The 14226-nt window shown below is 44.5% G+C and overlaps 1 protein-coding gene across 1 annotated transcript in view; it reads right to left on the reverse strand.

Annotated features, from left to right (window-relative positions):
- Positions 1-1839: 1839 nt before the first annotated feature.
- T265_09371 (hypothetical protein) overlaps positions 1840-14226 on the reverse strand; it is a gene marked incomplete at both ends in the record, with an annotated part of 67259 nt that continues 54872 nt past the window's right edge. The window contains 3 exons of the mRNA XM_009175414.1: positions 1840-2635; positions 5548-5787; positions 13129-13380. Coding sequence (XP_009173678.1) covers positions 2376-2635; positions 5548-5787; positions 13129-13380 — 752 coding nt within the window. The remainder of the gene's footprint in view (positions 2636-5547; positions 5788-13128; positions 13381-14226) is intronic.

Here is a 14226-nt window from a genome sequence, read left to right on the forward strand (position 1 = left end):
GTTTGTTGTTTGGACTAAGGGACACGCTATCTTTTTTCATAGTTGCCGGCATGAGTGAACATACCACATGATGTCTGTAGGACTCGACTGCTTCAGAGCAAACGCAGATTTAACACGAGCAGTTCAGTTTAGAACTGTTCAGTGAAAAATTCCCAAATGATTTCTAGGATATGAAGGACAATGTTCATCCTGTCTACACAGTTGCTGCCTTTTGTGATGCTATAACATGTGCGACGGAAGAGTAGTCAAAGGTCGAGGTACCGAAATGCACCTCCCCATACAGATCAGCAACATCCCCATTTGTTGAAACTGATAGAATATGGGTGAAAATTGCGCGGAACTGTTACTAGTCCTCCAGATTCACCATGAGAACTTAACAGAGCGGGGGAAAACTACGATAAAAATACAGGATCACTCATACTATCCAAAGCAACCTCACCACCAGCTGGTGAAAATGAACGATTTCTGGTCAGTGGGCAACAGATCCCAATGGGCTGAGAAAAACAATCATTGGATCAACCAATACAAAAACGTCAAGTGAAAAATGGCCACAGAAAATTCCAAAACCACCCCGACCACTTCATCATACTTGTAAGGATCGTACTTTGGCAAGTATTTCTCCGGTCATAACAGCCAGAACTCAGCTTTCTTGTCGGATACGTTCAGGTTTTTGTATGTCAGTGTACTCCCCGAGATAGTATTCAGGTGGATGTCAGGACAAAAGTTTGATCGGTTAAACAACATACTGGGGAAAAACAGATGCCAGTGCTTGGCATGACAGGACTGAGGCTCTACATTGTCTTGTTTAACTATCCTACCCTCCTGATGTTTACGGCAACGGGTAGCAATACTCGGTGTACTAAATTTTGAACATATGCATGAGTTTAATCAAAATGAGTACTCTGAACTGGAGTAGTATCTGCGAGACTTCCGCCCATCAGTATGGACGTTTTTTGTCACAACTTTGTGACTCCAGGTTACAAGGTGCAGCCTTTGAGTCCTGTCCATTTTCTCGTAATTCGGAATCCTCGCCTGTGTTTCTCATTGAGCACAATGCCCGCACTGGCCTCTCGAATATGGCACGATTGCTTTCAAAGGAGCCTCCTCAGCTTGCAATGACCAGCCCATCGTACAAATTAGTATGCTTGATACTGCCAAGCGGGTGGGATAGTTGATGAAGATGAAGGACAGACATCCTAGTCTCACATCATTAGGAGTTAATTTCTTTTCATTTGTGTGCTCAACGGACAAACTACTACATCTAATCCGACTGAAAACCCCGCATAATGGCATAGCACGCATACAAAGGTGCAGATGTCCACAATTAGAGTTAGTGGCTTTCTTATTGCAATACAATCTTCATCGGCGTCAACCACACACCCACTAAAAGTATGTCGAGTTGATTTATGATTATTTTTAGGGGCAAAATGGTCGACAGTCATTGTATAAACCTCCCGACGACACTGAGGTGGTTCGACAGCCATATGATGCCCACCCCAGTTTTCCTGCTGGCTGACCCAAGTAATCTTCTTGTTGAATTCATCATAGGATCTGTTGTGCACTAACCTAAGATGGTTCAATCTCAGAAACAGAGTTACGGTGAAAACAAAACTGAGCGGTCCTATAAGCGTTTTATGGCATTACTTTCGGAACAACTCAGCAGTCGCGCCCGGTCATTTTACAACTTTTACTGAGATATTGCATAAAAGATTTTAGGGTGCCGTTACGATTCGTTTAACATATCAAAGTGGAGGTCAGTTTGACCTAGAGTTGTGATTGGATGGTCTCAGGGGCTACACGATCCACTAAACAAGGATAGAGAAATGAGTCAAATAGCCAATTTAATGAGAGACAGAAATACTGACGGAGACAATAGATCAAGAGAACACACAAGACAAGTGCTTGCAAATGGAAAAACGGAGATAGGCACGGACAAATTATACAAGGAACAGTCGAGTATGGACAATTGCACAGGTGCTGCTGACTAGGTAGTGGTGGCGAAAAGCATGCACAGCAGTGATCATTGTATGTGTGTGTGTGGGGTTCGGTCGAGACTGACAATGATACTTAGTACATCTGTAGTAGTAGTAGTAGTAGTAATAGTCGACCATTATTCTGAAGTAATAGAGACGGTATGTACACTTGAATCACAGAAGGAGAATAGCAGAGACGGGATGTCGAGTTTTTATGGGAACAACGGAAGGTAATGTATACAAAACGGAGAGACGAGGATAGACCAAAAAGTACACTAAGGCACGAAAGGGTTTGCCAATCTGAGCAGGAATAGAATCAGGCTGAGTGGTTTGTGACCATAACGGGGAACAGAGCGTGTAATCAGCAGGAGCCGTTACGTGATACACGGCGTTTCGAAAGCATCAGAAAGCGTTTTTGTTTGCATGCCGTTTTGGTGGGAGTGGTGGTGGAGTTTCAGGACTTGAGAAATTAAAACGTGGATCCACAGCTGTACTAGTGGCACTTGTCAGAGAGTCTTGTGGAGTGAAAGTGTTTGAGGAAGGTGCACGCGCGTGTATACGAGGCGGTAAGGTTGGCGGGGAGTCGTGTGTTGAACAAGGGTCCCGCGTGCCTTCGGACCTGAGGATTCGTGTCGATCCGGAGGCAAAACCTGCCATCAGGTCTGAAAATAGTGAGAAAAATGAGAATTAGGTTTCCCGAGAAGCACAAATGGAACTATACCCAACTGATAAGCAATGCGGACACCTTTTTAGGCATACATGCATGGCCCAACAGGATTCTTCTTATGGACTGATAGGAATTCTAAAGTGTCCCGACAGACACGCTAAGATCACCTGATGTGTAGTTAGGGTGTTCTAGAAGATTCAGGAGTCGTACACCTGTTAGAATATGAAATGAAAGTAGAAAATTGGAAAACTCAAATTTTAAAAGTCAGCTTCCTATCAAGATTCTGAAACTTCTGTTGGGTCATTTCAGAAACACTATGAAGCCACGAAATACACTCATTTGGTTTCAAAGGGAGATCCACACGAATTCAAGCTGATTCCCTCTCGTTCATGACACTCTTCAGCTGGTTTCACTGCGTAAAGACTATATGTTTTAGTCCGCACAATATTCAAGATACTGCATTTTCTTGAAGGAGTAAGATAAGAAGAGATAACCGTTCAGCTGTAACACTCTTTTTCTGAAGTAATAGAGACGGTATGTACACTTGAATCACAGAAGGAGAATAGCAGAGACGGGATGTCGAGTTTTTATGGGAACAACGGAAGGTAATGTATATAAAACGGAGAGACGAGGATAGACCAAAAAGTACACTAAGGCACGAAAGGGTTTGCCAATCTGAGCAGGAATAGAATCAGGCTGAGTGGTTTGTGACCATAACGGGGAACAGAGCGTGTAATCAGCAGGAGCCGTTACGTGATACACGGCGTTTCGAAAGCATCAGAAAGCGTTTTTGTTTGCATGCCGTTTTGGTGGGAGTGGTGGTGGAGTTTCAGGACTTGAGAAATTAAAACGTGGATCCACAGCTGTACTAGTGGCACTTGTCAGAGAGTCTTGTGGAGTGAAAGTGTTTGAGGAAGGTGCACGCGCGTGTATACGAGGCGGTAAGGTTGGCGGGGAGTCGTGTGTTGAACAAGGGTCCCGCGTGCCTTCGGACCTGAGGATTCGTGTCGATCCGGAGGCAAAACCTGCCATCAGGTCTGAAAATAGTGAGAAAAATGAGAATTAGGTTTCCCGAGAAGCACAAATGGAACTATACCCAACTGATAAGCAATGCGGACACCTTTTTAGGCATACATGCATGGCCCAACAGGATTCTTCTTATGGACTGATAGGAATTCTAAAGTGTCCCGACAGACACGCTAAGATCACCTGATGTGTAGTTAGGGTGTTCTAGAAGATTCAGGAGTCGTACACCTGTTAGAATATGAAATGAAAGTAGAAAATTGGAAAACTCAAATTTTAAAAGTCAGCTTCCTATCAAGATTCTGAAACTTCTGTTGGGTCATTTCAGAAACACTATGAAGCCACGAAATACACTCATTTGGTTTCAAAGGGAGATCCACACGAATTCAAGCTGATTCCCTCTCGTTCATGACACTCTTCAGCTGGTTTCACTGCGTAAAGACTATATGTTTTAGTCCGCACAATATTCAAGATACTGCATTTTCTTGAAGGAGTAAGATAAGAAGAGATAACCGTTCAGCTGTAACACTCTTTCGGTGTCTGGCTGCAATGCCACCCGAAGGAAGCATTAGGGCTGGGATACTGCTAGGTTTGCCAAGGAGTACTACTCAAATGTTGCTACAAACTGTTCGATAGCCCACAACCAGTTTCGCCCATTTCGGGTTCCATCAGGTAGGCGCAGTCATCGAGTTTTGGTCGAAATTAGGTTCTGTTCGAGTCCAAACTGTATACAGTTTGCGAAAGACGCTCAGTCGCAAACTAATTCGGTCTTAACGAGACTCCAGCGAATCTTGCCCGAGTCTCTCATCCACGAGATTTTATCGAGATGTAACTTCTGTTGGGACTTTATGGAAAAATGTATAGTAAACTTTAACTGTAGGAACCCAGCCGCTGAGAAGCTTTCAAAAGACTGGTTCGAAAAATACGATACCCTATTGGTTGTAGTGAGAAAATAGTGCTTCTGATTACGAGCACTCGTCATGAAAACAATGGTCACGGCACGGGAGTTTTCAGACGTCTATTACCCTCGATGAAATTAAAATCCCAAAACCCAAAGAGGATATGCTTTACAGTTCCCTCAGTGAAGGATTTCCTGTGAGGGGGAAACAATGCGAAGGAGCCACGGTTAAGAGTCGACAGTCATATTGAACGAAGGATTTCATAAGCATGACCGACACATAAACCGTAAGATCGAAGTGCGGGACATGATAGATGTAAATCATCATTCGTTGAGGTGAAACAAAGCAGTCCAACTTGAAGTACACCAAGTTCCCAATAAGCACCATGATTTTTGTGGTTACACGAATTACCTGTTGGATTTGGCCACATGCAACAAACATTTTTGTTCGTAATTACGTAATTTACAGGGGCTAATGTGCTTTGTAGAGGATTACCATATTGCACAGGTATGTGTCGGTTACGGGTACTCAAATATGTCGAAAGTGACACTCCACAAAGGCAGAAACATTCCAAGACATACCCAGAAAGTTGTTTTAAACATCTGGATATAGCTAAAATAACATCACAAAAGTGCGGAAATCGTGCAGTACTGTTCTCATCCGTGGAAATTCAACGAATGAACAATTCATCGGGAAAATAGTGCCATATTCTCTGAGGGGGTGTCTTAAAGAAAGTACCACACAACATTCGACTAGCAACGAGCAACTGAGACAGACTTAACAGTTTTGTAAACAACTCAAAACTATAAATCAGCAGGCGGACAAAATCACGAAACCAGTGCGATGTTTCTCAATAAAGGTTGTTGCTTCGTAAAATGTAGCGATAAGAACATCAATATTAAATAACCCGAAGAAAACTTCGAAAACGTTTTGACTCCATGTGTGGAAGATAAAAGAGTGGGTTCAGCTGGGAGTGGAAGCATACCTGGGTTGAAGGACGGTGTGGTAGCGGAACCACGTCGGTTGAGAGAATTACTGGTTGCATCCACCTCATCCGTCACACTCTCGTTGGGACTCGCGACAACATGTTTCCGATACAATGGCCTCGGGGGTATGCATGGTGGAGGGTCAGGAACTACAATATCCCGCTGGTGATCTGACAGGCCGTCAGAAACATGCGCGGGTACTCTAGATAGGCAAGTTGGCTGTTGTTCACCGGAGGAGTCTAGAAGGAAAGTTTTGATCTAACGATTAACGCTCATCTTTTCGATAACGCTCAAAACTGAAGATTCAAAAGTGAAGGATAACTATTAATCCCTCAATAAAAGGACCAGATACGCGAAGCGATAAATGTCCTGTAACACCGCAGACATACCACAACAATACATTTATACAGATGTGATATAGCATGAAAAAAACGTCAATACTATGCAGCTGAATAGTAAAAGACGTATGGTTCGTATGCGCGTGTCCAGTCAGAAGTTCTAGTGCGACATCCCAGTCCGATGAACCTAATAAAGGAATCAAACCAGGCAAACTAGCCATTGGTAGTCATAATGATCGTCGAGCAGCAATATCAGTGTTGACACTCATGCTCCAATGCCATACAACCATAAAGTTCATCTTATTACATTTAGAGCCTAAGAGTTAAAAAAAGATAGAAGTAGGTGAGGGAGAGGACCTGGTATTGATTTTTCGAATGAATTCTGAGGTGCTTAATCCCCCAAGCGCCCAATAAGACAATCTGGGAAGAGACTAACACCAAGAACGTCACTGATATCGATTGCCCGCCACTTATTGCAATGTCTTCAGCTAAGCGCCAGGGGCGGATACGGGACCCCATCCTGGAGGGCGAAGTGCACCACCAACACCCAAACTCTTCGTAATCTGGCAAGTCATATGTCATCCACCTCGCGGTTTGCGCCATTCTGAAGAGGCACGAAGAGCAACACTGGTCTCGGTAGATGGTGTTTCGGCATACGTAGTACATGTCCGAGCCACCGCAGTTGAAGGTTCTGAATGTTTCCATCGACTGAAGTACCTGCTACAAAACCGAACGCCCATTTTCATTTTACCGTGTCACGAATTCCTTGATGTCATCTGTCAACGCTTGAGCCACCGGTGTTAAAAAAACTGGATACTTCTCAAATCATCTGTACACAGACACCGTCTCACAACCATACAAAAATACAACCCTTACTGTAGATAGACGCGACCCTTGAGACCCAGTGAAGTGCCTTTTCGACGCCGTAAGTGACGCAAATTAGCAAATGTGATTCGGACCTTTCAGGTTCGTGCGGTGACTTTATCAGACGTTTGTGACTGTCGAGGTATGTAAACATTCACAATGCTGCAAGATGGCACGATAATGGCCCGGTAATTCAACTAAGCTTGTCTTTGTAAATGACGACATTGTCTGACTATTCCAAATCAACAAAGCTCTCAACACCGAGGATCTGAAACCGCTGGCTTTGAGAACCCAGAATTCACCGCATTATTCCACCGACACCAGCCTACATCCATTCCGACAGAGGCTCATCGTTCATGTCGTCTGAGATCAATGGCTTTCTTCTGGAAAAAGGTGTTGCTATGAGCCATCTATCGGCTTATAATCCACAGTGTAACGGTCCAGTTGGGCGTCTTAATGGTGCCCTCTGGAAAGCAATAAGCTTTGCGTTGAGACCTCACAATCTCCCGCCTTGCGGTTGGGAATCGGTACCCCCTAATGCTCCACACAGCCTTCGATCACTTGTGTACGGCCACTAGCTGTACTACACACAAACGTTTGTTTCAATATCCAATTCGCTCAAAATTTGGAATATCGTTGTCATTTTGTCACCGCTGGTCCTGTTCTGCTGTAGTGCGGCGATAGGTCATCCAAGTATCAACCACTGGTAGAAGAAGCCGACCACCTGAACTGCAGTCCACACTACGCACACATTGCTCATAGAGACGGGAGAGTCGAAACTGTGTCCCTTCACCATCTAGTCCCAGCGGTTCCGTACAACTAACGATGTTCTCAATCTATCTGAATCCAAAGGGAACACCGAAAATCCAGATATGATTGAAACAACCGGACGTCAGCCTGATAGTTTTCAAGCACCTGAACCCTCTTCTAGACCAACCGAATTTACCTGAAATCCTACAACAGCGATGCGCTCATCATTACAATTTGAGGAACAAAGAAGCCTGACTCAGTACATCATTCCCTGTCTACGTCAGCTCGTATGTGTCCATTCAAACAATGCCGGAGTGAATGTAATGATTTTTGTGTTCTTATTATAAGTACCCTATGTACTTATTTTGCACCCTTGTACGCACATTTCAGCTCATCCACGCTTGTTCTTATACAAGTAAAACGTTGTTTATCCCGATAACCCAGACTCTGTTCCAACTCATTCTCGGATACATTCTAAAATCCTAATACACGCGACTCTTGAGGTCAAGTGATATGAATTTTTACGCCACAAGCGACACGAACTAGCAGACGCGGTTCCGGCCTTCGAGATTCCTGTCCTCACTCAATCAGACACACTTCCATCAGAGCCGATGTAGGTAAAATTCTCCACAACCTCTGATGACTCTCCTTAAACTACGAGGGGTATGTACATTATGAAGCACGACTTTGCACTTTGGAGGTGCCAGTCACTGCCGAAATATGGTATCATGTTCGTCAGTCCATTAAATAAGGCTTCCGCTTTGCTTTCGCCCTTAAAGATGAGGACAAATTCATCTGCATACTGCAGATCGACAAGGTTCTCAACAGCAACGATTTGAGCACCAGGGTTCTGAACACCTTCCAAATTTCTCTGTTATTTCATCAAGGATGTTGTTCCGAAGATCGGTACTGCAAGGGAATAGTTTGTGATGGCACACATCTGGAGCGGGCGCTCGCAGTTGACTGTGCGTCTCGTATCCAACCGAGGACGATCACCTAATTGTTTCTCAGCAGCACTTCGTCTACCCACTTGAGTGCTCGGCATCAGCAACCACAACGATGTCTGAGCTTATAGGCCGTTGTAAAAGAGCACCCAGAGCGTAACAGAAATTAGCTTTGGCAGATTTAAAGCTACAGTCCTTTGGGGCGTAGTCAGGCACAATATACTGGGGGCGATGGATCTCGATTCCTCGAGTTTATTTCACAGAAGTTACCAAACGAATCGCACAGAGGCGACTGGCAAAGGGAATTCAGTCAAAGATGTTTCCGCTCGATCACTCAATACAATACGCTCCATGAAATATGACTATCCAACGACGTGAATGTGTAGAACCAAACTATATATTAAGGCTGGACAAGGACAATCAACCACTAGGATACAGATGGGAATGGGTAAAACATTCCTGCAAAGACTTCAGACGTTATTTCGCTGTGCACACTTTGCGACCACTTCAAAAGACGGCCACTGTTACCCTGATACGCAAGGCAGTGTGTATATTGAATTCACTGTGCCTAGTGCACACCAGCAGAAGCACAACATATATATTTCAGTTGACCGGTCCAAGTTAGTGTGCACTTTTTCGTTGTGCTACCCGAAAATAGAATCGAAATTGAAAAGGAATACAACAAAATGCAACTGTCAGAACTATTGATGTGACACTCGCTCTTCCTGGTTAGCTAAGCTGTTTGGTTGAGTTGATAGGTCCTGAATGCTGTACTTAAATATTTATTATTTCTGCTCTCAGCTTCTTGGCGCTTAGGTTCTCGAAGATTCTTTGGTGATAATTTTCTTATGATGCCAACGCACTATCAATCCTGTGTAAAAATGCTCCCGACTATATTGATATAGTTAACTGCCGCATACTGACAGTCTATCATGCCATCCGTCCCTATCACGCTGGTTGTGCCACAAACTAGTCAGCAAGTCTAGAGATATCGGAACATTCAATTGTTTCTAACGACAATATGAGTAAATTCAGAGGAAAACCCGATAGAACAGTGGTGAGCATAATTTCTGGTTTGGTGGCTGACGCCGATTAGTTCGGCACTAACCAAATGTGCATGCGCCTGTGAGAAAGAAGCCGGTTTTTCCAGTACACTCTTAATCGTCCATGCTTACTTCAAAATGCATCCTATATGAAGATAAGTTTGTTCATTGCAGTCTCAAAAACGACAGAGATTGTGGAACACTCTAGGTGGAAAGGCGGGAAAGCTGGTATACATTTTGACTATGCCTAATAAAAATAAACTGGTACAGTTCCGTGTCTGGTAGGGATTATCCTTTCAATGGGAACTTATGATGAATGTCCGTAATGCAAGCAGACGCGAATGAAGCTCCTCCAAAGATAAGTGACCTGGAACAGCTTTTGTTCGACTCGAACCGATCACATCTATGGTTCGAGTATGGTGAGTAGTTAGCCAAAATTCAACTCTACATCAACTGGGTTTGTTTGGAGTTTCCACAATTAAGTCAGTACTACGGTTTGGACGGAATCAGTGGACAAGGTTCGAGTTGATTCAAGTCAAATCGACCGAATTCCCGGATTTCACGTGTCTTTAAACGTGGCCTCAATATAAATGGACCAATCCTCTTAAGCTTGCAACGGATTCTCTGTTTCAGGCCAATATACGTTGTAATTCAACTGAAGCGCTCTTCAGTAACCGTTTTCGCCCAGGACCCCACGACATGGCCACATAATCACAAAGCCTTATGGGATGACTGTCCCATGCTCGACCATAATATGAACTCATGGTTCGTTCGGCATTATTAACGGGGAAAATTCGATTATGTAGTGATAGAGAAACTACTTACTTGTCAACAAATCTGGAAGAATATCAGGTAAGATCATTTTCCAGTGCTGCAAGGATTTTTTGGATTTTGTTCACACCTTTTTACTGGATGCGGTCCTGATCGCTCACAGAAACTGTTGACAATAGGCGTTTTAATTTCGTCTACACTAGGTAGTTGTTCCCGAAACTAGCAGCTTGCTTCCAAAACTCTCAACGACTTCCCAAATGCATCTTCACATCTTCAGCTTTTGTCTACTGAGCTGATAGGAAAACATCGTTTATTCCACCAGTCTATTTTTTCTCATTTTCGCGGGATAATTTCTATGCATTTAGTCACAAGGATATGTTTTCCCGTGAGAATCGTCAAACATTTCCTGACTGTTAGTTTGTGTCACGTCACAAAAGGTTGACCGAATGTATAAGTCGAACCGTTCCACGCAAAGAGGTTACGTATTCAGATAAAATCTTGTAAAGTCTGAAGACCTCGTAGAATTACGAGATAGTCCGTATAACTGGACGACCAAAAATGAACATATAGTAAGGGAGCTGAATGGAACGAGAAATAGTTCGAATATAAGTCAACCGAGGCTGGTTCGCTCAGGGTACAAAGAAATCGTTCGGCTGTGACACCGTCTCTCAGGGTCCAGCTGTCATGCAACCTAAGAGCCGCGATACTCCCGGATTGCCGAAGTCCAGGTAGGAGCTGGGTTTGAACCATGGTCAACAGACCTGCGGTTTAACTGCTGAGCTACATCAAGCGGTAGGACCAAATTAGGAAATATCCGTCTGTGAAATTTATTTTATGGTTGCACAGTTTCTGAGCGAGTACTGTGGATAAGTGGATCGTTTTCACTCACCGTGGCCTTCAGTCTTATCCCGAAACACCATAACTCCTCCTCCTCATCATCATCATCATCAGAGACAGCAACATCAGTGTTGACACTGATGGATCACTGCCGTACAACCATAAACTTCACCTAATTATATTTAAAGCCTTAGAGTGAAAAGAAGGGTGGGTAAGGGGAGGACTTAGTGCTGGCCTATGTCAAGCCTTCTGAAGTGATTACACCTCCAAGCGCTCAATCAGACAATTGGGAAAGAAGTTGACACCACGAACACCACTGACATCGATCAGCTACCACTTCTTGCAATGTCTCCGACCAAGCGCAGGTGGGGTCAAGGGGACCCCATCCCGGAAGGCGTACAAAACCAACAATACTGAAATTCTTCGTAATCTCTCTTACCCTTCTGCCAAGTCATACGTTGTCCACCTCGCGGTTTGAGCCATTTTGAAGGATGGTGTTTCGGCATGCGCAGCACATGACCGGGCCACCATAGCTGATGGCGCTGGATGTTTTCCGCGATTGAAGTACCCGCTACATAACCAAATACCCGTTTCCCAATCACCTCGTTGCTAATCCGATGACGCCATCCGAAATCAGCAACGCTTCTGAGTCATCGGTGGTCATTACCTGAAGACGCTTCACATCATCTATCCGCAGAGTCCACGTCTCGCAGCCATACAACAACGCAGCCCTTACCGTAGCCTGGTACACGCGACCCATAAGACCCAGTGATATGCATTTTCGACACCACAAGTGACGCAAATTGGCAAACATGATTCAAGCCTTTGGGATCCTTGTATCGAATTCATCGGACACATCAGACACTACCCAGGAGTGTAAAATCAGCCACAACCTTCAGTGATTCTCCTTGAAGCATGACTTTGCACTTTGAAGGTGCAAGGCGCATGCTGAAAGATGGTGGTCAGTCTACTCAGCAAAACCGGGGATTCGCTCTGGTCTTCAAATATGCGGACGATGTCGCCTGCGTACTCTATATCGACGAGGTTCGCACCAGCAACCATTTGAAGCCCGGGGTTTTGAAAGCCGCATTATTCTTTCATCAGTGATGAAGGTGGACAAGAATGGAGAGAGTGGACATCCTTGTCAAATATCTCTTTTTGTAGGGATAATGTGCACATCCTATAGCGAAGATCGCGACATGTATGCACAGAGGTGTTGTGCTGAATTTATTATTACTATTATTACTATTGTTGCCATTGTTATTCACCTGATGTCGTGCGTCAACAGATCTGATAAGGCGGTGCTGTTTGTTGTTTGGTCCAACTTGATTCATCACACAAAGGCAACTCACGCAGGACAGGTGGCACCTGGCACGATAATTGAGTTTCACGGCCATGTTTCAAACATGCGCAGAGCGTAGCAAACACACACAACTACCAGGACACACAACGTCCACACGAATTATGGCGCGTATGAAAGTGTGCTGACCAAGGCTTGGCTAGTCACTTTGGTAACAGTCTAACGCCAGGCACTTGTTCTTTTATGAAGTGATTGAAGCGTCGCACAGTTACGTGAACTACACCCACCGTATGGTCGTCGGTACTTTCACTAAAACCCACCGCACCTCAAATCTTCCAAGGCCTTCGGAATCATTCTGGGAGTGATCTACCATGCTAAGGACAACTTGTAGCAAAATAATTCGCTTTTAGTTTAGCCATCTGGAGGTGAACTCATATGACTAACAAAAACAACTGTACGTGTCACTCACGTTCAACGACAACTGCACGAACCCCAGGAAGTACGACTGACCAGAAATTATATTTACGGACTAGCAGGGGTATCCTTAGTACAATGAATGCGGTTCTGGGTCTGAAAAGGCGTCCTACTGTAGCCGCTTTAGCTGTAATAAACAAAGCCACAATACAAAACAAAATCAGAAGCAGATTGAAAAACCACTTTTTGGCTGTTCGAAATGGGAGCGGTGTTTAAAGTAAATAGTGACCTTCGTGAAAGTATGGGTTTTTTTACTTACAGAGGCTGCGCGTCAATGGTGGAAACCAGTTAGACGAATCAGATTGGTTGACAAATTGTTCCGGGTTCCGATCTGATATAGTATAGCGCGCTCCACGCGGAGGTATTGGAGGTGGTGAGGAAGATGAGCTACAAGCCATTGGTTTCGGGGGAACAAAGGTTGGTGCAGCAGCATTCAAGTTCGACGGAGCCGGGGAAGAAGAAGCGGATCTCGCACCACGAGGGTGGTGGTGATGAGGACAATATGGAGGACCTGGGTGGAATGCGGGATCGCCTCACGATTATAACTCGAAAAATAACGACGGGAAGTCTATAAGCAAATGACACTGCCAAAATAAACTCCATCGTCTACTTTACACCAGTTTCAAACTGTGCAAGCACAAAAAATAGGCTAACTGAGTAATTAATGGAGATTTTGTCCCCACAGTACCTCCGTGAGGGAGGCGGCACTATTATTATGTCATCAAAACCACTGTCTACATACCTTAGCTGATGTAGTCGAAAACGTCCGCAAGCTCGCGCACGTACAAAAACCACACCCACACAGCCCGATCACTATCACTCCCACCCTGTCTGCATCTGAAGACCACCTGGTAGTGAACTTGGGCCAACTGTCTAAACCTGATGCTGATCAGCACTGTTGTCCTATGGCATTATGACTGAACTGGTGGTATTTGCCACTGTGTTTGTATGACCTGCAGAGGAAACACGGAAATCGCAAGGTCGTCAACTTCATGTGCTCTGCAAGTAGACATCCAGAAAACTAAGGGACCTTGAACAAACAGTTAATCGTATTCAGTCATTCGTTGAACCAAACCACGTGGATCTTTGTCAAATTTCGACCAAAGGAGACCGGTAGCGGTCTTCCGGGTTATGTTTGAAATCACGAATCTGAGTACAGGCGTAAAGTGGAACACGGGGCAAACTTTAGGCGCAGAGTGGCCTCCAATCTAACGGGTGGTAGATCAGAGGTACTGGGGACGCAGAGTAATGAGAAGTAAATTTAGTCTAATGGATAGTTGTCTGTAAAAGACCCGAAAAAAGCACAAAACTGAAGGCAATCCCGCGTTAGCTGCGGTGTACAGCCCCAGAACGATGA

This window comes from Opisthorchis viverrini, assembly GCF_000715545.1.
Source record: "Opisthorchis viverrini unplaced genomic scaffold opera_v5_271, whole genome shotgun sequence".
NCBI classification, from domain to species: Eukaryota; Metazoa; Platyhelminthes; class Trematoda; order Opisthorchiida; family Opisthorchiidae; genus Opisthorchis; species Opisthorchis viverrini.